General features: G+C 42.9%; 1 protein-coding gene across 1 annotated transcript in view; it reads right to left on the reverse strand.

The window, feature by feature from the left end:
- Positions 1-15167: 15167 nt before the first annotated feature.
- The window catches only part of arid3a (AT rich interactive domain 3A (BRIGHT-like)), a 112801-nt gene continuing 100944 nt past the window's right edge, over positions 15168-27024 (reverse strand). The window contains 1 exon segment of the mRNA XM_038777261.1: positions 15168-18766. Coding sequence (XP_038633189.1) covers positions 18612-18766 — 155 coding nt within the window. The 3' untranslated portion in view covers positions 15168-18611.

Here is a 27024-nt window from a genome sequence, read left to right on the forward strand (position 1 = left end):
GAGCAGCCGACGGTGAAGGAGTTCTCCTACTCACACGTGCATAAAGTGTACTCCCAGATCGATTTCTTTATTCTGAGCAGGGCTTTACTGACGGGGATGGTGGACACCGGGTACTCGCCGATCACAATCTCAGACTATGCTCCGCACTGGGTCTGGAGGTTAGTAAAGACAGTAACCAGCGCCCGCACTGGTGTGCGAGTGGCTGAGGAAATGATATCAGAACTATCTGCAGGTCAACGACACGGGAGACATTTCAGCAACGGTGGTCTGGGAAGCACCGAAGGCGGTGATTAGAGGGGAGCCGATCTCGATACGCCCACAGGGAGAAGGTAGACAGGGCAGAGACAGACCGACTGGAGATACAACAGATCGACAGGAGTTATTCGGTACCCCAGAGTCAGGGCTTTTAAGGGAATGGCAGAGGCTACAGGTGGAGTTCGGCTTGTTAACCACAGGGAGGGGTATGGAGCAGCTGAGAAAGGCGAGGGGGGTGATCTGCGAGCATGGAGAGAAGGCCAGCAGAATGCTTGCACAGCAGCTAAGAGGGAGGCAGCCAGGGAGATAGGGAAAGTAAATGATGGAGATGGGAACCTGGTTGGAGACTCAGTAGGGGTGAATAAGGCATTTAAGGAGTTTTACAGTAGGCTGTATGGGTCGGAACCCCCACCTGGGCCGGAGGGGATGAGGCACTTCGGGGGACTGAATTTCCCAAAGGTGGACAGGGAGCTGGTAGAAGGGCTGGGGGCCCCGATCAGGTTGGAAGAGATAGTGGGGGGTCTGAAGGCCATGCAGTTGGGAAAAGCCCCGGGGCCAGACGGGTACCCAGTGGAGTTCTATAAAAAGTTTTCTGGGATACTGGAACCGTTGTTGATGAGGGTGTTCAATGAGGCAAGGGAGAGAGGGGTGCTGCCCCTGACGATTTCACAGGCCATGATTTTGCTGATCCTGAAGCGGGACAAGAACCCGGAGCTGTGTGGGTCCTACAGGCTGATATCCTTGTTTTTTTTTTTTTTTTTAATTTTTTATTAAGATTTTCACAAAATATAAACAACAAAACAATATTAACCAAACAACCATAGTAAAAACCAAAGAACAAAAACCAACCCCCCCCTCCCCCCAGCAACTACAAAACAAACAAAAGAAAACAACAAAAAGGAGATAACACCCACCACATCCAACAAACTCCCACCGAACCAAACCCCCCCCGCCCCCGGGTTGCTGCTGCTGCCAGCCTATTTCCCTACCGTTCCACCAGGAAGTCCAGGAAAGGCTGCCACTGCCTAAAGAACCCTTGCACCGACCCTCTCAGGGCGAATTTCACTCTCTCCAACTCAATGAACCCCGCCATGTCATTGATCCAGGCCTCCCGCTTGGGGGCCTCACATCCTTCCACTGAAGCAAAATCCTATGCCGGGCTACTAGGGATGCAAAGGCCAGAACACTGGCCTCTTTCGCGTCCTGCACTCCCGGCTCCGCTGCTACCCCAAATATCGCGAGTCCCCAGCCTGGCTCAACCCTGGATCCAACCACCCTCGACACAGTGCTTCCAAAAGTTCCCCAACGCTGGGTATGCCCAGAACATATGGGCATGGTTCTCTGGGCTCCCCGAGCACCTAGTACACCTATCCTTGCCCCCAAAGAACCTGCTCATCCTCGTCCCGGTCATATGAGCCCTATGCAGCACTTTGAACTGTATGAGGCTAAGCCTCGCACAAGAAGAGGCGTTCACCCTTTCCAGGGCATCCGCCCACGTCCCCCGCCCACGTCCCCTCCTCAATCTCCTCACCCAGCTCCTCTTCCCATTTACCCTTCAGCTCCTCCACCGAGGCCTCATCCACCTCCTGCATAACATGGTACACGTCCGAAATCTTCCCTCCTCCAACCCACACCCCCGAGAGCACCCTGTCCCGAACCCCCCGCGGGGGCAACACAGGGAACCCCGCCACTTGCCGCCTGGCAAACGCCCTAACCTGCATGTACCTAAACATGTTCCCCGGGGGAGCCCAAACTTCCCCTCCAACTCACCTAGGCTCGCAAACAGGTCTACAAACAGGTCCCTCAACCTCCTTATACCTGCCCTGTGCCAGCTAAGAAACCCCCCATCGACGCTCCCCGGGACAAACCGGTGATTCCCCCGTATCGGGGACTCCATCGAGCCCCCCACCTCCCCCCTATGCCGTCTCCATTGCCCCCAAATTTTCAGGGTAGCCACCACCACCGGACTCGTAGTATACCTCGTTGGAGGGAGCGGCAACGACGCCGTTACCAGTGCCTCCAGGCTCGTATTCACACAGGACGGCATCTCCATCCTCTTCCATGCTGCCCCCTCCCCGTCCATTACCCACTTACGCACCATTGCTGCGTTGGCAGCCCAGTAATACCCACAAAGGTTGGGCAGTGCCAGCACCCCCCCCCCCCCCCCCCCTATCCCTGCCCCGCTCCAAAAACACCCTTCTCACCTTGGGGTCCCGTGTGCCCATACAAACCCCGTGATGCTCCTGTTGACCCTCCTAAAAAAGGCCTTCGGGATAAGGATGGGGAGGCACTGGAACAGGAACAAAAACCTCGGGAGCACCGTCATCTTTAACACTGCACCCTACCCACCAGCGATAGCATATCCCACCTTTTAAACTCCTCCTCCATTTGCTCCACCAGCCTTGTGAGGTTAAGCTTGTGCAGGGCCCCCCAGCTCCTAGCCACCTGGACTCCAGATACCTAAAGCTCCTCCCTGCCTGCTTCAGTGGGAGCCTACCAATCCCCTCCTCCTGATCCCCCGGGTGCACAAAGAACAGCTGGCTCTTACCCAGGTTGAGCTTATACCCAGAAAAGCCCCCAAATTCGCCGAGAATCCTCATCACCTCCGGCATTCCCCCCACCGGGTCCGCCACATACAGCAACAGGTCGTCCACATAAAGCGACACCCGATGCTCCTCCCCACCCCGCACCAGGCCCCTCCAGTTCCCCGACTCCCTCAGCGCCATGGCCAGGGGCTCAATTGCCAACGCAAAGAGCAAGGGGGACAGGGGACACCCCTGTCTCATCCCCCGGTGCAGCCGAAAGTACTCCGACCTCCTCCTATTCGTGGCTACACTCGCCATCGGGGCCTCATCGAGCAGCCTCACCCAACGGACAAACCCCTCCCCAAACCCAAACCTTTCCAACACCTCCGACAGATACCCCCACTCAACCCTATCAAAGGCCTTCTCCGCGTCTAATGCTACCACTATCTCCGCCTCCCCTTCCACAGCCGGCATCATAATGACATTCAGAAGCCTGCGTATGTTGGTATTCAACTGCCTTCCCTTTACAAACCCCGTCTGGTCCTCGTGAATGACCCCCGGCACACAATCCTCTATCCTTGTAGCTAAGATCTTCGCTAACAGCTTGGCGTCTACATTTAGCAGCGATATCGGCCTATATGACCCACACTGCAGGGGGTCCTTGTCCCGCTTAAGGATCAAGAAAATCAGCGCCCGTGACATAGTTGGGGGCAAAGCCCCCCCCCCCCCTCCCTTGCCTCGTTAAAGGTCCGAACCAACAGGGGGCCCAACAGGTCCAAATACATTTAATAAAATTCGGCCGGAAACCCATCCGGCCCCGGCGGCTGATATCCTTGTTGAACGTGGACGCCAAACTGCTGGCCAAAATTTTGTTCTCCAGTATTGTGGAGTGTGTTCCGGACATTATTGGGGACGACCAGACGGGGTTTGTTAAGGGTAGGCAGTTGGTGGCCAATATAAGGCTATTAAACGTGATCATGATGCCCCCGGAAGGTAGGGAGGTGGAGGTAGTGGTCGCAATGGACGCAGAGAAGGCTTTTGATCGGGTAGAATGGGAATATCTGTGGGAGGTACTGAGACGGTTCGGATTTGGGCGGGGCTTTATTGACTGGATCTTGTTGCTGTATCAGGCTCCTGTGGCAAGCGTACGGACAAATAGGACAACATCGGACTACTTTAGACTGCACCGGGGGACGAGACAGGGATGCCCCCTCTCCCTACTGTTGTTCGCGCTAGCTATAGAGCCGATGGCAATTGCTCTGAGAGCCTCAAGGGGCTGGTCCGGGTGGTTGGAGCACAGAGTCTCACTTTATGCAGACAACCTGCTTCTGTATGTATCGGACCCAATAGAGTGGATGGAAGAAAGCATGAGGATTCTCGGGGAATTTGGCCAGTTTTCATGGTATAAGCGAAATATGGGGAAAAGTGAGATGTTTGTGGTCCAGATGAGGGGACAGGAGAGGCGATTGGGGGAGCTGCCATTTAGATTAGTAGGGGGAAGCTTTAGGTATCTAGGCATTCAAGTGGAATGGGACTGGCTGCATAAATGAAATCTGGCCTGACTAGTAGACCAAACGGAGGACGATTTTCAGAGATGGGACGCGCTTCCGTTGTCACTAGCTGGGAGGGTGCAGACAGTGAAGATGACGATCCTCCCGAGATTCCTGTTTGTATTTCAGTGTCTTACCATTTTTATTCAGCGGTCCTTTTTCAAACAGGTCATAGATTATCATAGAATTTACAGTGCAGAAGGAGGCCATTCGGCCCATCGAGTCCGCACCGGCTCTTGGAAAGAGCACCCTACCCGAAGTCAACACCTCCACCCTATCCCCATAACCCAGTACCCCACCCAACACTAAGGGAAATTTATCATGGCCAATCCGCCTAACCTGCACATCTTTGGACTGTGGGAGGAAACCGGAGCACCCGGAGGAAACCCACACACACACGGGGATGTGCAGACTCCGCACAGACAGTGACCCAAGCCGGGAATAGAACCTGGAACCCTGGAGCTGTGAAGCAATTGTGCTATCCACAATGCTACCGTGTTGCCCTTGGGTCAACAAAGTGATCACTGGTTTTGTTTTGGCGGGCAAGACCCCGCGAGTAAGGAAGGGTAGTGCTCGAGTGGAGTCAGGGAGAGGACAGGCTGGCGCTGCCAAATTTTAGTAACTATTACTGGGCGGCGAATATAGCCATGATTAGGAAGTGGATGGTGGGGGAGGGTCGGCATGGGAGCGCATGGAGGTGACTTCATGCAAGAGCACCAGTTTGGGGGCGTTGGTAACTGCGCCACTGTCGTTTCCACCAGCACGGTACTCCACCAGCCTCGTGTGGTGGCGGCCCTGAGAGTCTGGGGGCAATGAAGGAGACATGTGGGAGCAGATGGAGCATCGTTCTGGTTCCCAATCTGTAATAATCACAGGTTTGCCCTGGGAAATATGGATGGGGGGTTCCGGATATGGCGGAGAGCAGGAATTGAGAGGATGGGGGATATGTTTATAGAGGGGAGCTTTTCGAGTACGAGGGCACTGGAGGAGAAGCTTGGGTTGGCGAGAGGAAACTAATTCAGGTACCTGCAGGTGCGGGACTTCCTACGTAGACAGGTGTCAACCTTCCCCCTCCTACTACCAAGGGGGATTCAGGACAGGGTAGTTTCCAGAGGGTGGGTTGGAGAGGGGAGCGTTTCTGACATTTACAAGGAAGTTATGGGGTCAGAGGAGATGCAGACCGAGGAGCTGAAGCGCAAGTGGGAGGAGGAGCTGGGAGGAGAGATAGAGGAATGTCTATGGGCAGATACTTTGAGTAGAGTCAACGCATCCACAACATGTGCCAGGCTCAGCCTGATACAATTCAAGGTCGTTCATCGGGCTCACATGTCAGCGGCCCGGGTGAGCAGATTTTTTGGGGTGGAAGACAGGTATGCAAAGTGTGCAGGAGGACCAGCGAACCATGTCCACATATTCTGGATATGTCCGAAGCTTAGGGAATTTTGGTCGGGGTTTGCAGATGTCATGTCCACGGTGTTAAAAACAAGGGTGTCGCCGAGTCTAGAGGTGGCAATTTTCGGGGTGTCGGAAGATCCGGGAATCCAGGAGGAGAAAGAGGCAGACATTCTGGCCTTTGCTTCCCTAGTTGCCCGGAGACGGATACTATTAGCTTGGAGGGCTCAAAGCTCCCGAAGTCAGAGATCTGGCTATCGGACATGGCTAGCTTTCTCTGTTTGGAGAAAATCAAGTTCGCCATGAGAGGGTTAATGTTAGGGTTCGCCCGGAGGTGGCAACCACTTGTCGACTTCTTGGCGGAAAATTAATCGTCAGCAGAGGGGAGGGGGGGGGGGGGGGGGGCTAGTTTAGCTTAGAGTAGGGGGTTAATAAAGGTGGCACCTGTAAGGGAGGGAGACAGCTTTTGCACTGTGTTTATAGATTCACGTACATTGTTTATTTTGTTGTTGTTGTAATACCAAAAATACCTCAATAAAATGTTTATTAAAAAGAAAAGAAATGTTTGTGTGTTAAACTGTGAAAATTACAAATGCTTCAATAAAATATTTTCGATAAAAAAAAGATGTCAATCACCTTGTGTAAAATATGTGATCCATTAAAGTATCTTAAAATTAAAAAAAGGTGGGTGGGAGGGCCGATTGTAATGGAGATCACTTGTAAACTGTATCCGATCCACATGCCTTTGTTTATTGTACGGTGTATAAAATGAAAAACGTCAATAAAAACATTTTCAAAATTAAAATGAATAAATGGGGCAGTGGCAACATGGATGCAAAATTGGTTGAGTGACCAAGAGTCGTGGCTATTTTTTGGACTGAGGGAGGGTTTATAACGGAGTTCCCTCGGGGCCGGTGTTAGGATGGTTGCTCTTCCTGATAGATAATAATGACCTAGGCCTTAGCATACATCGCACAATTTAAAAATTTGAGGATGATATTAAACTTGCAAGTATTGTCAACCATGAGAAGGATGGCATAGATCTTCAAAAGGACATGGACAGTTTGTGGAAAAGACAGACAAGTGGCAAATTAAAATCTGATGCAAAGCAGTGAGAAGTGATTCATTTTTGTAGAAATAATGTAGAAAGACAATATAAAGGTTACAATTCTAAATGGGATGCAGGAGCAAAGGGACCTGGGTGTACATTGGCATAAATCATTGGTGCTAGGACAAGTTGAGAGCATGGGCCATAAAACCTCTGCTTTATCAATAAGGGTGTACAGTACTAAAGCAAGGAAGTTAACATTAAAACATTAATTTTGCCTAAATTGGAGTAATACATCCACTTCTGGGCACCGCACGTCAGGAAGGATGTGAAGCTATTAAAGGGTGCAGGAAATATTCCACCAGTTGTATAGAAAGAATGGAAAAGTCGAGATTCTTTACTTGAAGAGAAGGTTGAGAGGTGATTTTATAGAGGTATACAAAACCATGAGAAGTATGGTCAGATAGATAGAAATTGTTCCTATTTATGGAAGACTTGAGAAACAGATGGCATAAATTTAAGGTAAATGTTAAAAAATGCTTTGTGACTGGAGGAAAAGAATGTTCATGTGGTGAGTGGTTGGAATGCACAGTGAATAGTGGTAGAGGCAAGATCAATTGAAGCTTTCTGAAGTGAATGGGATCATAATCTGAAAAGGAGAAATTACAGGGCTTCGGAGAAAAGTGGCACTAGATAAATTGTTCCTTCAGAGGGCCAGCACAGACATGATGAACTGAATGGCCTCATGTGCTGTAACCATTCTATGATTCTATAACCAGACTTGTAAAAGGGAAAAAGGGGGAAAACATCTCATTTTTAGGTGTTGGTGAATATCTGTTAGTATTTTTGTCCATGTTTAATCAGGAGTTTTCACAAGAGAAAAGCAGTAGTGAAATATCTCAATGATGGTCAAAAATAGCCTAAACAGGTATCAAAATAATGCATCAATTGATCCTGCCTCTACCACTATTCACTGTGCATTCCAAGGTCTTCAATGAATTCACTTTCATAAGAAAAAAAAAGAGTTCTGGTAAAATTCAAGTGGATACATTGGTCTAGGACTCATTTAGTTACCATTAACAATTTAATATGAAGGCCAGCTACTTCAGATATTTCTGACTACACTTCATTATACTACACCAGGACACATTTACACAAATAGACTGAAGATGAAATCAGGAAAAGTCAGAACTTTTAGTTTATTATCAATATTGTCAAATCTTACGTTCTCATTTTTATCCTTTTAAACGTACAGAAGGTTAAATACAGGTTGTTGTTATAAAATGTAAACCACTAGTGATCAGTCACATAACACGGGTACAATTGAGAAAAGTGAACGCAAAAAAGGCGGTGAAGGCAAGGGATAAATCACATTTTTGTAATTGAAGATTTGCATAAGTTGAAGTGGTTTTCCTGAGTTGAGACATATTTTCCTGTTCTAACCCGTTAGAATAAGTGACATTTTAAAACAGATACATAATATTCAGTATTTGTCAACATTTAAAGTAAAAGCCAAAGAAACTATCGCAGAACAGAGAAAACCTTAAAGCTTTATTTGTGGGAGCTTGTTTTTGATTTCTTTCTTCATCACAGGAAATAAAAGATCTACAGTAATGACCCCTTTATTACTGCACTCTTATTCTTTATCATTCCCTAATTTAGAAGATGGAACAGACCCTTTTCTTATTAAAAAGTAGAAAATTCTGGAATTATCCATCAAGTGTGACAGCATCTGTGGAAAGAGCAACAGTGTTCCCAGTTGATGACCTTTAATTGGAGCTTGCACATTTGGAACACATTATCCGTTAATATTTACTCCAATTCTTCTATATCAGTTTCAAGGCCATCTATTTTAACTACAGGCATTTCTCATATTCTACTCAAATAAAACTCCCACAAATAGGGCAAAAACATGAAACAAAAACAGGAAAAAGGGCACGAGGTAAGATAGGTATTCATAGAGTAAATATTTGATTTCTACAATCACTGGAAGATATACAGCAGTTTAATGTTTTCAAAACCCCTGAGAATCACAATCTAGTCTCTAATAGACAGTACTAGATTGTAAACAGCACATTCAGACAAAAGTACATATTTATTAGTCATTACTCATTCTAATTCTACCAGCACAGCATAATTTTTAGCCTGTACACATCAAGTACAAGTTGACAATTTCAAAGCAGTAAGGTCCATAGTGCTTTTGCTTTCTTTAAAGTGTGTGTTTATTTACGTCTTTGGTATACAGCAATCGTTATCCTTAAAGAAACTCATAACAGATGGTAAAATTCTACAAATGGAGAAATTATGGAAATCAAAAGCTATAATTTGAATACTTGAATCTAATGATTAAAATAATGAAAACTTCTAAGAAACCATTAAAATTGGAGTAATGACATTCCTTCAGAGTGCAAGAAGCCATTAAAGTAACTGGGTTTATATTTTGATAGCAATTAAAATAATTCACTCATGATTCAATTACACTATAGTTGAAAGATGTAAAACTGCTTAATACAGTACAGGTAAATATTTCAAGCATAGTTTGATGGCAGTTCTACCAGAGCAGATTTACCAAATCCACAAAAAGCCTATAGTGACCAACTCTGGAGATTGGCCAAAGGTAACCTTTATGGATTTATGGACAGATAGGCTTTTTTGTTTACTAATTTGTTGTTTGGGGTTGAATACAGTAACTATATATGGACTCAAGTCAACATATTATACACAACACACACGTTTCAACTTTAGACCCTTTCTCAGACTTCATTCTGATGGACAGTATATACTGAACATATTAGCCTGTTGTTGGTAACCTTTGTATTTCGTGGTTTGATTTCAGATTCATAGCACTTGCAGTTTTTCTCATCTTTCTAATTCTTATTAATGGGCAGCAGTTAATGCCAAAGGGTTTAAAATGAAAAGCATTTCTAAAAAAAAAAGTTAAAACTTGGTATTTAAACAAGTGTTTAAGCCCACTTATAAGAATGGACACTTAATCACTGCAAATTAGTTTACTATACTAATTTTACTCTAGATTGATTTGAAATCAAAAGTCTAATGCAGTGAATGTACTTGGAACTATATCTTCTACAATTAATTCCTGTCTTTAGGTACTTTCTAATGCCAACTGAAACCCCTGCTGTCCATTTAAGACCTCCACTAAAGCCCCCAACAGTTTTCTACAATTCGTTGACAATATCTTAAGTCCTGGGAATCATCTTTGCATCCCAGTAGCTAAATCTGAAGAATTTTTAAGCAAAGATGTTATAACCTTTCACATAAAAGAAAAGTATACAAAGGAAAATAACTGCAACTGCTTGGCAAGACCATATTGATCACTTTATCAGTGAGGTATGTTAAACAGTACCTGTAACTCAATATTAAAAATACATTTCATACAAAAACAGATTAGGATTCATATATATTCAGAGGTTTGTAACAACATTCAATAAAGCATCATAAATAAAGCAAGAAGAAAAGTTACGCTGCCTGCCCCAGTGATTTGGACTTTTAAGCGGTCCGAACACATTTTGCAATTAATTCTCCATGTACTGCCAGTGTAATTTAAGCTACAAATAGCCTAAATGGCAACATATTTTATTGGTATCTGCTTCACGCCAGTACAGTAGTCATGCATTACAGGATTATAAATCAATCTGCCTACAGAGTGTAGGTACTGAATTTACTTATATAAACAAATTGACTACTAATTTGCATCTTTTGATCCGTAGGAGATTGGCTGATTACAGATGACCAATTTTAGAGAAACAAATGATACGGTCAGAACATTATTTCACTATCAAATGCTTGTAAAAGACTGGAAGTGCAAATTCATGTTTAAGTTGTCCCAGTCAAACGCTCCTTTGAAAGCCAAAATAGATACCTAGGCCAAGATCATCCCCTTTACGATTGCAATGATCTGCAAGTTAAAAAAAACTTTTAATCCCCCCATTACTGTGCAAAGTTTAAAATGGAAAAAAATCAATAGCAAATTTAAATTTGTATGGCTGATATTCATATTTCCATTCACATAATTGTGGATTACAAAACTGCTTTAAAAAAATGCGTCTATTTTAAAACAGCTTATGTGTGTAGAATATAATGTGCTAATGGTAAACAGAACTGATACATTAATTGCCATCACTTTCTGTGTTAACAATTAACGTTTCATTACCACTTAAGTCAACACTGTGCAAGATTCAGGATTCCAATGCACTGGGCTTTAAGGTCACTTAAATAAAAATACATAAATAAATAAGCTGTTCCTGTTACCAACGTTTGGGAGTAGAGTTTATTAACTACTGGTGCACAAATGTGCACAGACAATTGTCTTGGAAAACCATATACAAGACAATGAAACACCTAAACCCTGAGCACATTTTTTAATGTAAATTACTTGCACTATGGCATTTGAGAATTTACGGGACTGGTAGCTTTGTCCAAGTTAATAATAATAATAATCGCTTATTATCACACGTAGGCTTCAATGAAGTTACTGCGAAAAGCCCCTAGTTGCCACATTCCGGCGCCTGTTCGGGGAGGCCGGTACAGGAATTGAACCCGCGCTGCTGGTTTTGTTCTGCATTACAAGCCAGCTGTTTAGCCCACTGTGCAAAACCAGCCCCAAAGTTTATTAAGTTAAGTTTATTAATTGCGAAAGGAATTTAATTTTCTGGTTTATAAATAATTAACAAATACGTGGTACATATTTTGAAAGCAGAAAAGGACTTGCAACAAAAGAAAGTTCATCCAGTCAAAATGTGTGTTGTGCAAGCAATTAAATGATGATTCCTCCAATGCCAAAATGCCTGTGGACTCCTAGAGTAAACCAAAAGTGTGTTTGGAGAAGCCTGGAATCAATCAGTTGAAAGTATAATTTTAAACTTTTGAGCAATTTATTCTGAAAATGTCTGCCTAATGTGGAATGCAGTGCTGCACTGTTCTATGTTCTAATGGTCATCTGCAACATGCACTACTTTATGAAATGAAATGAAAATCACTTATTGTCACAAGTAGGCTTCAAATGAAGTTACTGTGAAAAGCCGCTAGTCGCCACATTCCGACGCCTGTTCGGGGAGGCTGGTACGGGAATTGAACCGTGCTGTTGGCCTGCCTTGGTCTGCTTTCAAAGCCAGCGATTTAGCCCTGTGCTAACCTTTACTGAAATGTTCAAAGCTTGTTCCATCTGACAACTCTTTACATAAGCAATGTTATGCTTGGGTGTATTCTGAATAGGAGTCACTTGTGACTCACGGTTTAAAAACTGCACGGTAGAGGTTAATGTTCCTCAAGTCAAAAGCGATAAGTTACACATAAAAATGCATAATATATGAAAAAAATGCAGTAGCTAAAAAAGAGCTTCCTTCCTCCCACCCTCAATGGTTTCACAGGCATGCCAACTCTCTGATACCACAATCCTTTCTTTAACTAATGTAAAACAACATGCACTTTCCAAAGGAAATCAATCAGAAGCAGAAATGTGTCAATTTTTTCTCTCCCTTCTTACACTCATATAAGACTCCCATTCTGTGCCAACTGAGATCAGGCAACTTAAAAACAAAAATGGACCTACTGGTCTTTATGGCCTAGTGCAATAATTAGGGGTTCCCTTAACTACTAGATTAATTCCTCAAAGGGCATTTCTAACAATAGTTCAAAAATTCTAAGATACTAGCTACTGAAATCTTTCTGGTCTGAACTTCCCTGGTAATACCATTTACATTACTCCACTAAACTGACCAAGTTATCTGAAGTTCAGATTTGAATATCATATATTTTTAACTAGGTAGCTCTAGAAGCTGATAGGATTTTCTTACGGGAAATGGTTCCATTTCTAAAGTCTAAAAGGATTTGTAATTTCTAAGGTTTATGTTGGTTACTAGGTCTATACTGTAGAGTAATGCAAGTGGTACAGTAATAACAATTTCCTTTGGTTTACTCGAGATTATATATGCCAATAGTTTCTTAAAAATCATTTCACTCCCTCTTGCCCATTTCAGCAGTAACATTTTCTGATTTTCTCCCATCCCCAGTCCAGCGACAGCAAGGTCAAATTGTAATGCCCCACATATCACCTTTGCACTTCTGATGCTTATGGTCTGATACCACAATACATGATTCACATTGCATCATGGAATCTCAGTAACATAGTTCTAACACCATGTTATATTCTTGAATGTTAGAAAACAATATAAATTCTGTCCTGTGAACATGCAGTGCAGTACACATTTGAACAAAGGAAAACATAAAAAAAAAAGAAGGGTACAGGTGAAAGTGCTTATAATATGTTGTTATTAAAATGGTTGTAACCTTTTGTAGTTACCATATTTTCCACTAAAAAGGGCCAATTTGAAATCTACCATCTCATTTTAGGTTTATTATTCAAAAATGAATGCTTCATTTTTTTGGCTGTATATGTATTTCCATTATCACTGAGCTCAATTTACCCACTTGCACATTTGTTACTTCCTTTGCATTACTTGAACACAGTTTTCACAATACAGCTCACTATTTAAACCACTGCGATGTTTAAAGCTCTTGACAAAGTAGCAGCTATTGGTTTTGGGCTTGAGATTGACAGCTGTTAACTGTAACCATATTTAAAGGCTATTTTTGAACCTATAATTCATAACAACATCAAATCCAAAATCTTAAGCCCACTGATGTTTATTGGTATCTCAATACTTAAATGGTAATATTCTTGCAGAAAAGGTGGAGGTATATTTTGTGTAAGGCACGGAGTCCCTTATTTCTCTTTCACTCTAAAGTCATAAGTAACACAGTATACAAGCAGCGAGTTTCTGATAGCAAAGGAAAGATTTTTCTAATCACTGTTAACATTATAAACATAAGCACAGTTCCCTCTAACAACTATTTCTATCAAAATCAAACATCAGAAACTTCATAGCAATCAGAATTTTTTCTATTACATTTACATTGTCACTAGCACACAGGAACCACAACAAACCTTCAAGATATGTACTTGAAGATTTTTTAAAATTCAAGCATTGAAAGAACTAAACTTAGCCCAAAGATATCAGAAAGGTTGTCTTATTGAAAAAGATTGGGGCAAACATTGAAATTTGGCCACCAACCAGTAAGCAGATAGACATTGAATCAAGTTCTGTTTCCTGAAATGGTAGAACTAAATCAATTTAAACCTATTAAACCCAAAAGCAGAACCATGTCTGAAATTGTATCTCACTACACAAACCAACCAAAGACAGAGATGCAATTTGTGCTGTTTATTCTTTGTAATTCTATGTAATTAATTAAACCCAACAGCAGAATCAGGTCTAAAATGTCAAAAGTGCAGCTCGCTACAAATATCAACCAGGCAAAGATTGAGATACAATTCAGTTGACTAATTTATCACTATTTCTGAGTGCTATAGAAGAAATAGATTACAAAAAAGGAATCAATCTGGCACAGCTTGTCGCCATACAAAAGCAAGAACTACATTTGCCAGCAACAACCGAGTATCCATCGCATCCCCAAAAGGCTTAGGTCACCAGGTCAACTACAACAACACATCGATTTTTTTTAAAAGCCAATATAACCTCCCTGCACTATTATCTCTGAACATAAATTATCATTTTATCACAGCAATAAAAGCTGAGAGTAGCAAAGCTTTATTATGAGAGACAGGAAATTGCATATTTAATAGATTATTTCCTACTGCTATCTTGTTGCAATGTAAAAAGGTCAAGATCCCAAGGGCAGGCAGATCCTGGCCTCATTGCAATACTTTATTTGCCCCTCCCCCTTCCCTCATCATTCACTTCCCCCCCTCCCCCCTCCAATAAACCCAAAAGCAGCTCCATTGGGGCAAAACAATTGCCCAGACTCACCTTCCTGGCAAGTTGATAATGCATTCAGTGAATTCTTTTTACTCCCAAATAGAATCTGATAATTATAGAAGGATGAGGTAGTTATCTGCAACTAAATTTAGTGCCAGAGTAAAAAGACAGAATTTATGAAGATACATATCTTTACATCTCAGAATCAACAGTATTATCAATATATTTAACTGCATTATTAGTTTAATTATGTAAACGTGGAGAAAATATTACAGGAAATAAAATAATCTAACACTTTTATTGCATATTATATAACCTGCTTTAAGTGGGTATGCAAAATGTTGGAAACATATGACAAATGAAAATGAGAAAACTACCTTAACACTAATTTAAGCGTCACCACTGTGCCCAGTGATCAATATTGCCTTCTTTCATAAACACCTGACATTATCCAGCTGCGAAACTAGTACCTAGAAACAAGCAAGTCTTGACTGAAATACTGAATATTTGAATAATTAGAAGGATCTGGTTCAAACCCCATTTTAGGACTTGAGCAAGTGATTTAACTGACATTTCTGTGTAGTCCTGAAGAGGTGCTGAATTGTTGGAGGTTGTTTAATAACATGCCAATAAACAACAAAGGCCCTGGCACTTGTTCAAAAGAGGATTTTTTAAAAAGGTTACATTATTACAACAGCAGAGATCCCCCAGTGTCCCAGTCAACATTCTTCCTTTACCCAACACCACTGAAAAGAAAAACTGATCATTCATCATAAGGGTACGGTAGTATAGTGGTTATATGATGGTGTAATAATCCAGAAGCCAGGACTAATGATCCAGAAAGTGGAATTTAAATTTTGTTAATTAAATAAATCAAGGGAAAAATGCTGATTAAATTAATAATGACTATAAAACTACTGGATTGTTGTAAAATCCTATCTGGTTCAATAATGTCCTTTAGGGAAGGAAAGCTGCTCTCCTAAATCAGTCTGGCCTGTATGTGACTCCAAACCCACTGTGAGTTTGACTCTTAACTGGTCTCCTAAACAGCCTGGCAAGCCACTCAGTTGTCATCAAGGTGGTAGCTTTCCACCATTCATCACCCAGTGTAATTAGGGCTGGGCAATATATGCTGGCCTCGTCAGTGATGTCCACATCCCATGAATGAATACATTTTTTTTCTGTTCGTAAAATCTTATTATGTATAAATTAGCTGTCCCATTGACTATTGAACCGTAACTACATAAAAACAAATTGACAATGAAGTGCTCTGGACAACCTTAGGATGTGAAATGTGTTATATAAATGCTCATTCTTTCTTAGCAGATCCCAGTTTAGCAGACAAAAAATTCTAAAGTAAAAATCCAAGGAAGTTCTGTCAAAATCTGCTCAATTACAAATGGCTTCAGTGCTCTTGGTTAGGGTCAACCACTGATCAGTAGCCAGCAACGTATGGAAGCTGGAGGCCCATATGCGCCAACTGGATTGGGTCAGGTATCGCTATGATGCTCATTACAGTCAAATAGCCTGCCAATACCGACCATGTATTGGTTACCTACCAAATCATATCCAACAAGAGATAAGACCTTCAGAAGAGGAGGAGAAAAATTGGCAGAGAGGGGAGAAATTAGGCAGCAGGGGAAAAAAATAAAAAGCACATTCCATGCGTAAGATTAGTTATACTTGTAGCTTAAAAATGCCTCAGGTGATATGATTTGTCCAGGTATTTCTATATTACACAGCAACCTCATGTCTTATTGTAAAGCCATTGTGGGTTCTTTTTCACCAATCTTAAAAATTGATTTAAACCCAATTGATTTAAAGTCTTTTCACAATATAACCATCACCAATTACGGCAAAAAAGCTCACTTGTATCACACTTTAGAAAAGTAAATTATATTTGACACCTAATAATCAGAGATAGGACAATATAGTGGAATACTACCTCTAATACTACCTGTAGTAAACCATACAAATAAAGAAAGCACATTTTAATAGAGCATGCTATCAGCATTGCAGCATGTTGCAACTAATTATTTTAATGGGAATAGTTCCTTCAACAAGCTGATCCCGGATTTCAATAATTCCAGACCCCTTCGCTCCCAAGCCATTGAGTAGAGCCAGTAAAACCCAATCACACTTATCAGAAGTAAAATACTGCCTCTAGCAATATTTGCTTTTCATTAATTTCAATGTGATGACCCAAAATTAATTTCAGCATTTTGCCATGCTATCTTTAGCACACTAAAGATGAAGGCAGTACATCACATTTGGCCACTGATAGGAATAACCCGTAGTGTAAGTGTAAATAAATGAAAAAGGAAAATTTGCTGTTCAACAAACAATTGCTTTGACGGAGTGGATGAAAGCATTTGGTTGAAAATCTACAAATAAAATACTGAATTTGTTAACTGCATCCTCACAAAGAATATATAACACTCGATTAAGGCAGGTTTTCACTCATTGCAAAAATAGCCTCAGAATCCTAGGATAGATGTAGATATATATCTATTGTTCTAGATATACATTTTTATACAACTTCAGGCAGAATCGTTTTTCCATACAATATCTGCTTCAATGATGATGCACTGGTTTACACTCTAAAAATGGTGTATTTTCACAGTATGAACACAAAGTTGATTTCTGTATAAAATGTTTTACTTCAAATACCACATTAAATACTACAGTAAATGCAGTGGAGCTCACTAAAGATCAATGACCAGCAAATCCAATACCAATCATGAACACTCAAGATCCAACTGATAAAATCAATGTCTGCACAAAGCTTTTGTGACTATAAGTTTGTATAAGCTTCTAATATTGTTTATTGCTCTGCTAATGCTTTAGCTGAGGTATGTTTTGCAATCAATAGTGATTTAATAACTAACAATACCTTATATGTTAGATGTCCTTAGCATTTTTAAAAAATAGTCTACTCTACAACATTGCATTTACAAAATAAAACCACATATATATTTCGTGGCACAGTAAATCTGAATGGATTTTCCCCTTCATTGTCATAGCAAAACTTTAGGGAGATTAGCTGGCAGAATTCCATCCTGCCTTCATCAAAATGCTATTTTTAAAACTGACACACTAATATTTCTGGAGGATGACAAGTCAAAAATGTTAGATCAGTTCTATGTCATTTCAAGGAAAGGTAATGATTGATGCTCCAGCTCTTAGCACATAACATGAAGCAATTTGCAGTTTCAGCACTGCTAAATACTCAAAATGATTTGAGAGATATGAAAGCACATTGGAGATTTGTGCAAACATATACCATCAGAACGAAAGACACCACCAGAGCAGCACTGTTAAAATTTACCATTTCCCCCCCCCCCCAATTGCTATTTACAATGGTCCAGAATTTGATGAGAATGGAATGCTCCTTTAAGATCTTAATTACATTTGCCAGAAAAAAATGACCTCAAGATTGCTCCACTGTATTAGAGTCCTGTGATGTGAAGTTAAGTAAAATATATTAAAAAGTATTGTATATAATAAATATGTTGAACAGCTGTAAAAGTCTGTGTATTGCTACATGTACAAGAATGATCTATATAAATGGATAAACATTGAAATAGCTTATCCCTTTCTTGTTCGGCAGTAACTGAACATACCAAAAGTAATAAGAATATCGTAGATGTAGTTGAAATTTTCTTTTCCTTCAAAAAATATCAATATTCACTTATAAATCTCAATTAAAATAGCACATCATGGAAATACATATATATTCTTTAAACGCTGAATTTGGCCAAAAAGAAAAATGTAACCAATGATAAATCTTGATTAAAGATTGAGTAGATATTTGAGGTATTAGTCGTACATAGCTGCTCCTTGATCTCATTCCGTAACCCAAGAAAGTTTATAAGCAGAGTTGGATTATGCTCAACTGTTGGACCACAGTTTTGGCCATTCTATTGCAACCTCGTGTTATCAAAAAAGTTATTTTCCTTGAGAGTTAAAAGCCTGAGAACTCCTTTTAAAGTGTTTGGCGGTGATGCACTGTGCTCAAGAAGTTGGCATTGTTACAGCTGCAGTCTCACGGTGAAGAGTTGTTCGAAGTATGTGATGATGAGGAGGTAGGTGTACGAGGTACAGACAGACCAGGTGTGCCTTGGGAACTGTTATTTTTGCTACAATTTCCTTTGGTGCTGGATACACCAGATACGCCAGGTCCTTGACCAAACAGAACACCTATTTAAAAAAGGTGAAATACATGTTTAATTTAAAATACTGGTGTGACATAAAAAAAACGCTCAAATTGTCTTTGATGGCATACTCATGACTGGACTATGTGGAATGAGTGGAGAAATAGAAAAATGGATGGATGACTGGCTAAAAAGCAGAAAAGGGCAGGGATTAAAGGAAGATACTCAGACTGGTGGAAGGTGTAGTGTTCCACAGGGATTGGTGCCGAGACCATTATTGTTGCATCATTAACATAAATGATATGGACTATGGAATCAAATATGGACTATGGAATCAGGAGCACAATATCAACATTTCTGGATAACACCAAATTGGGGGGGACAGTTAATGAGACTATGACAAAATACAACACAACATGAAGAGGTGTGTAAATTAATTTCAATATAGACAAATGTGAGGCAGTGAACACAAATGGATCTAGAGGTACAGATGCACAAATCATTAAAGTTGTAATGCAAGACTTCCAGTGGCGGCCCTGGTCTGATTGGTTGCACACAGAGTGGCTCCTGCTTGGAAGTGTTGATTTTGACCCTTTTCTGCCCATTTAATGGGTGAACTTGGTGGATAAAGTATGAAGGGAGAGGAGGGTGGTGGTTTCTCCCCTAGAGAGGAATGTCGGCAGGATATCAGACACAGGTAAAGTCGGTGAAAGCCCTAGCTCAAGAGTTGGAGGATGCTTGTGGCGCAGCACCATTGGGAAAAATGGCAGAGGGGGAAGGATCATTGTCATCTGCCACACTGCCTGTGGAGCAGTTGATGGATTTCATTAAGGGGGAATTAGTTAACAATAAAAGGAGATGCAGGGAGACTGGTCTAGTGCGATTGAGGGGGCAGTAGCTCTCTTTGCTGGACTTTGGATCGTGTGGAGAAGCGGTTGGAGGCATAAGGTGACGATCCAAGAGGTGAAAATGGGGGTGTTAGATAGGGCGGTGTTAAAGGGCAGCACGGTAGCGCAAGTGATTAGGGCAACACGTTAGCACAAGTGATTAGCACTGTGGCTTCACAGCTCCAGGGCCCCAGGTTAGATTCCCTGCTGGGTCACTGTCTGTGCAGAGTCTGCACGTTCTCCCCGTGTCTGCGTGGGTTTCCTCCGGGTGCTCCGGTTTCCTCCCACAGTCCAAAGACGTGGATTTGGTGGATTGGCCATGATAAATTGCCCTTAGTGACCAAAAAAGGTTAGATGGGGTTATTGAGTTACAGGGATAGTGTGGAAGTGACGGTTTAAGTGGGTCGGTGCAGACTCGATGGGCCGAATGGCCTCCTTCTGCACTGTATGTTCTATGTTCTAGACCAGTGACCGGATCGTTTCATTGGAGGCGGAGATGGCAATGCTGGGGAGATCTGCAAGGTGCTGCGTGTGAGGGCGGATAGCCATGAGAATCGGTCCAGGTGGCAGAACCTGTGAATCATAGGTTTGCCAGAGGGAACGAGTGCCATGGGCTACCTCTCGAGGTTGTTCAGGAAGTTGGTGGAGAAGATTTTCGATATGCCTCAGAGGTGGACCGTGCCAACCGGTCCCAGAGTCAGAGACCTGGCACTTCCAAACCTGTTGCATTGCTATTGGATGGCAGATGCCGAGAAGGTGCAATGGTGGGGGTGGGGGGTCGGAGTGGGTGCAGGTGGAAGAGCCCTCATGCAGGGTATGAGTTTGAGGGCCTTGGCAACAGCTCCGCTCCAGTTTCTCCAGGGAGGAAAATGAGCAGTCCGGTGGTGGTGTCTTCGATCAAAATTTGGAACCAGTTGAGGAGGCACTTTAAGTTTGTGCATATGTCTGTACTGGCTCCTATTTGTAGGAACTATAGATGTATACCAGGGGAGATGGATGCGATGTACGGGAGATGGTGGGGAAGGGGTAGAGCGAGCAAGGGATAGAGCGAGCAAGGGACCTGTTCTCTGAGGGTAGGTTTGTAGGGCTGGAGGAACTGTGGGAGAAGTGAGTTGCCGAAGATAAGAGTTTAGGTATTTGCAGGTGTGGGACTTTGTACGAAGGAGTTATCCTCGTTTGCGCAGATATAAACTGTCAGAAAAGTAGTTGGTTTCGGATGAGCGGGGGAGAAGACGCTATTGGAAGGGAAAAAGCAGAAGTGGGAGAAGGAGCTGGGGAACGAGCTGGGCTGGGGGGTATGGAGTGATGTAATACTCTACTTTTCAGATGAGTGGGTCTTTCCGGGAGTGAAGAGTTGTGGGAGTGAAGAGCTATGGGAGGAGGCCGGCAAACCATGCTCATATGTTTTGGGGTATGCAAAGCTGGAGGATTTCAGGGAGACGGTGTTAAAGACTGTTGGGATGCTGGGGGTCAAGATGGCGCTGTGCCCTGTGGTGGCAATTTTGGGGTATTTGACTTGTCAGAACTGATGGAGGGGAAGGGAGCTGATGCTGTGGCTTCACCTTCTGATTGCCCGGCGATGGATTTGATTGAGTTGGAGGTCAGCAGCATCACCGGGGTTGTGGCATGGTTGGGGGATTTGTCCAAATTTTTGAGCTTGGAGAAAATCAAGTTCACCCTTAGGGAGTCGGAAGAGGGGATTTACATGTGGTGGAGGCCGTTTCTGTCCTTGTTTGAAGACCTGTTTGTAGCCGGGAGGATTCAAGGGTGAAAACTTTACACACAGTGCAATTTGTGTATTTTCAGGTGCAATTTTTTTGTTCGTAACTGACTGTTCGGAATAAAATGTATTTTAAAAAGTATTAATGCAGGTAGCACGGTAGCATTGTGGATAGCACAATCGCTTCACAGCTCCAGGGTCCCAGGTTCGATTCCGGCTTGGGTCACTGTCTGTGTGGAGTCTGCACATCCTCCCCGTGTGTGCGTGGGTTTCCTCCAGGTGCTCTGGTTTCCTCCCACAGTCCAAGGATGTGCAAGTTAGGTGGATTGGACGATAAATTGCCCTTAGTGTCCAAAATTGCCCTTAGTGTTGGGTGGGGTTACTGGGTTATGGGGATAGGGTGGAGGTGTTGACCTTGGGTAGGGTGCTCTTTCCAGGAGCCGGTGCAGACTCGATGGGCCGAATGGCCTCCTTCTGCACTGTAAATTCTATGATCTAAACAAAGCTACACGATGTGCAAACAAGATACTGGATTAATTTAGAGGAAAAGAGAATTAAAACGGCAGCGAGTTTAATGTTAAACTTGTATAGAACCATGGTTGGACAATATTTATGTACAGAGTTCAGGTCTTATAAAAGGATATACAAGCACTGGACAATGCACAAAATATAATACTAGAACTTATAAGATATAACTATCAAGAACGGAGAGTCTGAACAAGTTAGTACTCTTTTTGATGCAGTTGATGTAGAGATGTTTCCACTCGCAAAAGAATGAAAACTTAGGGCCCTTAAGTACAAGATAGTAATATAAATTCAATGAGGAATTTTGAAGAAAATTTACTCAGCACCGAGAATTTGAAACTTGCTACATTGGAAGTGGTTTTGACATGAATGACAATGCATTCAGAGCAAGCCTCAGGAATACATGAGGGGAAAAATAATAGAATAATATGCCAAATGGTCTTAAGTAAATAGAGTAGGTGGTGCCTCATGTGGAGCACAAACTCTGTCTTTGATGGTGGGTCAAATTCTGTGCTATTTTATGTAGCAGCCTTCATAATACAAAGAGCACAGCAACTTATCTTGGGTAGATGAAATTACTGCATTTTTTGACTCAATAGTGTCATGTGAGAGTACCTTTAAGAAATGGGTGTTTATTACTGCTGGGCTGTCGGTCAGCTTTTTACTTTTGTTTTAGGCTGCTTGCTGCAGGGTGTGTTTTAGTTTCGTTTTCAGAGCTGGATAGCTGCAGTCACAGCCAGAAGGTGTATTAGAGTCTCTCTCTGTAACCGAAAGACTGTGAATCAATCCTGGCGATTTAAAACTAATAACAGTAGTGACTTTAACCTGATGTGCTTCTGTTAAAAGGTGTTTTAAGTCTTATGGATGTTAAAAAGAAAGCTTAAAGGATTACTTAGTGTTGTATTCCTTGGGGGTTGTATTTGAATTAATGGTTACTAGGATGTTCACTATATGTTTCAAAACGGTTAACTTGAGTTCATAGAATAAACATTGTTTTGCTTTAAAAAATACTTTTCCATTTCTGTTGTACCACACCTGTAGAGTGGGCCGTTTGCTCCCTGTTATAACCTGCCGGCTTACCATTGGCTGGGGACTAATGACAATCCCACAATCCTGTGGGAGTATGAGCTTTCCCAATGAGGGCGGCGGAGAAATCATTAGCAGACTCCCTGCATAAATAGAGCTGGCCAGTTTGAAACCAGCAGAGAGAGAGAGGAGTGAGCTGCAAGGGAAGTTGCTGCTGTTGTATAAATATGTTATTGTAAATAAATGTTATTTCTTTGTATCCTGAAGACTCGTGCTGGATTCTTCGTGGCCCTCACAAAACTGGCGACAAGGATGAGATTCGAACCCACGCGTGCAAAGCACAATGGATAGCCAGGTGTGACCAAAATGAAAATGTTGGCCCAGAGTTATGTCTGGTGGCCAGGCCTCGACACAGACATTGAGAAGGTGGCCCAAAACTGCTCCATTTGCCAGGAGCATCAGAAGCTTCCGCCGGCCATGCCCCTACATCACTGGGAATGGCCAGTGCGGCCTTGGGCGCATTGCATGCGGATTTCGCCGGCCCTTTTCAAGGATCCATGTTCCTGCTATTAATCGACGCTCAGTCTAAATGGCTAAAGATGCATAAGATGGGAGGCACAACGTCCTGCGCAACAATCGAGAAGATGCGTTTGTTTTTCAGTACGCATGGCCTCCCCGAGGTGCTGGTCACGGACAACTGCACTCCGTTCACAAGTGAGGAGTTTGCGAGGTTCATGAAGATGAACGGCATACGCCACATCCGCACTGCCCCTTACCACCCGGCTTCAAATGGGTTGGCGGAGCGCGCAGTGCAGACATTCAAACGAGGCCTCAAGAAGCAGTCTTCCGGGTCGATGGACACGAGACTGGCTCGTTTTTTGTTTTCATATAGGACCACCCCCCATAGGGTGACTGGGGTAGCTCCCGCAGAACTCCCAATGGGCCGGAGACTTCGCACCCACCTTAGCATGGTTTGCCCGGACATTGGCGCAAAAGTACGCCGCACACAAGAACGGCAGGGACATGTTTTTTCTCGGCATCGGCCGATTCGGCAGTTTACGCCCGGTGACCCAGTGTTCATTCGGAATTTTGCTGGTGGTGCCCAGTGGGTCCCTGGCATAATCTTTCGCCAAACGGGCCCTATCTCTTACAAGGTGCAAGCCCAGGGTCATCTCCAGCGCAAACATGTAGACCATGTTCGGTCCAGAAGACTATCACTTCCAAAGATTCCCGGCCCAAGGAGCTCATTTCTACAGCCACAGAGACCAGACACAATGGAAAGTATTCCTCACATTCTTCCTCTGGTGCCTCACTCAAAGCCTGCGCAGGTCGTGACAGAACCGCGTGGAGATAGAGACGCCAAGATGACGGAGGCAGCAGACTCTGACTCTGAGATGGAGACACAAGACACCTCAGAGGGGGAATCCTCGGGCCCACGGGCCGTGGATGGACAACCGTTGCGTCATTCATCACGGAAGCGCCGGTCTCCATCTCGTTACATGCCGCCCGATCCAGCGCCTCATGCAAATGGAGTCCGGCCTACGGCAAAACGAGTCCGGCACCCTCCTTCGCTAGGGTCTTCGGTGGATTCCTTGGACTTTGGGGGGGGGGGGGGGGGGGGGGGGGGGGGATGTTATAACCTGCCTGCTTACCATTGGCTGGGACTAATGACAATCCCACAATTCTGTGGGAGTATGAGCTTCCCCAATGAGGAGGGGGGGGAGAGAGAGAAATCATTAGCAGGCTCCCTGCATAAATAGAGCTGGCCAGTTTGGAACCAGCAGCGAGAGAGAGGAGTGAGCTGCAAGGGAAGTTGCTGCTGTTGTATTTATATGTTATTGTAAATAAATGTTATTTCCTTGTATCCTGAAGACTCGTGCTGGATTCTTTGTGGCCCTCACAAAACTCCCCTTACCACAATCTATTAAAAGTTGTGGGTCAGGTGAACTCCATAATACACTTGGGGTTCTCTAAACCGTGGCCAATAACAAATTGGGGGCTCGTCCGGGATAAAAGTCTGTCTATTGGATTGGCTTAGCGAACTTAAAGACAGCGAGTGGTGAGCATATTGTGGTTGCTTATCAGGGGTGGTATTCTAGATTAGTGGGGAGTGTGTTGTGAACAATGGCTCTTTCAGAGGCTCTGATGTTTTTGGGGGTGGAGACAGTCACATGCAGTACCTTACAGACAGAAACTAAAAGCAGACTGTTGATTTGGCAAAAACATTGCAGTTAACATTACCTGACAAAATGCGAAAAGATTAGGTAATTACGGCGGTGGCTAAGCATTTAAAGTTGCCTGAGATAGTTTGACTCATTGGAAATGGCAAAAATTCAGTTACAAATTAAACAAATGGAACACGAGAAAGAATTAAAGCAGCTTGAATGTGAAAGAGAGAGGAAAAAGAGAGAGAAGAAAGGAAAACAGAAAGAATAGCCCTAGCAGAACAAAAAGAAACAGAAAGGGAAATACAGATCAGGGAAAAAGATAGAGAGAGATTGAATGTCAGAAAATGGCCATGAAACATGACAGTCAGTTAAAACTGGCAGGTGTAAAGGGAAACATACAGTTCGATGATAGTGATGAGGATAGTGAGAAAGAGCGTCATAGTCAAAGGCTTGGTGGGAATCTATTTAAATATGTCCAAGCATTGCCAAGGTTTGAGAAGGGAGCTAAACAAATGAAATGGCCACAGGACATATGGGTATTACTGATTCAAACAAAGCTGGTAGGTAGGGCTAGTGAAGTGTTTGCATCCCTACTGGAGGAGGTATCTGGGTTGGATGAGGAGGTGAAAAAATCCATCTTAGGTACATATGAACTAGTGCCTGGAGCCTACAGACAAAGGTTTAGAAATTTAAGGAAAGAATCTGGTCAAACATACATGGAGTTTGAAAGGCTCAGAGTAATTTTGATAGGTGGATAAGGGCTTTGAAAATAGACCAAACGTATGAAGCTCTCAAAGAAATTATACTTTTGGAGGAGTTTAAAAATTCAATTCCTGATGTAGTGAGAATTCAAGTGGAAGAGCAGAGGGTTAAAACTGTGAGACTGGCAGCAGAAATGGCAGATGATTATGATTTAGTTCATAAATCAAAGCTTGGTTTCCAAAATCAGTTTCAGCCTGTGAGGGAGAGAAACTGGGGACATGAGAAATACTCAAGTGGTAAAAGTAAAGGTTATCTGATTGGAGATAATGAGAGTGTACCTCAGATTAAAAAAGAAATCCAGGAGGGTGGAAGAGACATGAAAAGTTGCAAATGTTTTCACTGTAATAAACTAGGCCATGTAAAATCACAGTGTTGGTGGTTGAAGAAAAGCACTGGGAAGGCTGATGTGGTAAAACAGGATAAGACAGTGCAGTTTGTTAAAGTGGTAAAGGAAAGCCCAAGTGAATCGAAGGAGGGGCAAAAGATTGTCCAGCCTGATCAAGAGGTGATTGATAAGAAGGTGCCAGATATCGTTAAAGAATTTGCTTGTGTGGGTAAAGTTTACTCATGTGTATCAGGAGGAACAGGTAAAGAAATCACAATTTTAAGAGATACGGGAGCTAGTCAATCTTTAATGGTCAGAGATGAGGAGTTATGTAGTCTGGGAAGAATATTGCCAGAAAAGGTGGTAATATGTGGAATTCAGGGTGAGAGTAGTGTTCAATTATATAAGGCAAGGTTGGAAAGTCCAGTGAAGAATGGTGAAGTGGTAGTAGGAGTAATGGAGAAACTATCTTGTCCAGGAATACAGTTTATCTTGGGTAATGATATATAGAACATAGAACAGTACAGCACAGAACAGGCCCTTCAGCCCTCGATGTTGTGCCGAGCAATGATCACCCTACTTAAACCCACGTAACCCGTATACCCGTAACCCAACAATCCCCCCATTAACCTTACACCACGGGCAATTTAGCATGGCCAATCCACCTTTGGTGGATCATAGGTGGGAGTGATGCCTACTGTGGTTGATAAGCCAGTGGAAAACCCGACAACTTAAGTGTTAAAGGACGAATATCCTGGGAGTTTTCCAGATTGTGTAGTAACAAGCAAAGTCACAGGTTAAGACAGGAGGAGAAATCAAAGATGAAGTTGAAGTGCAATTATCAGAAACGATCTTTGATCAGATGGTTGAAAAAGAACAAGAACAGGTGGA

This window comes from Scyliorhinus canicula, chromosome 18 (genome assembly GCF_902713615.1).
Source record: "Scyliorhinus canicula chromosome 18, sScyCan1.1, whole genome shotgun sequence".
Lineage (NCBI taxonomy): Eukaryota > Metazoa > Chordata > Chondrichthyes > Carcharhiniformes > Scyliorhinidae > Scyliorhinus > Scyliorhinus canicula.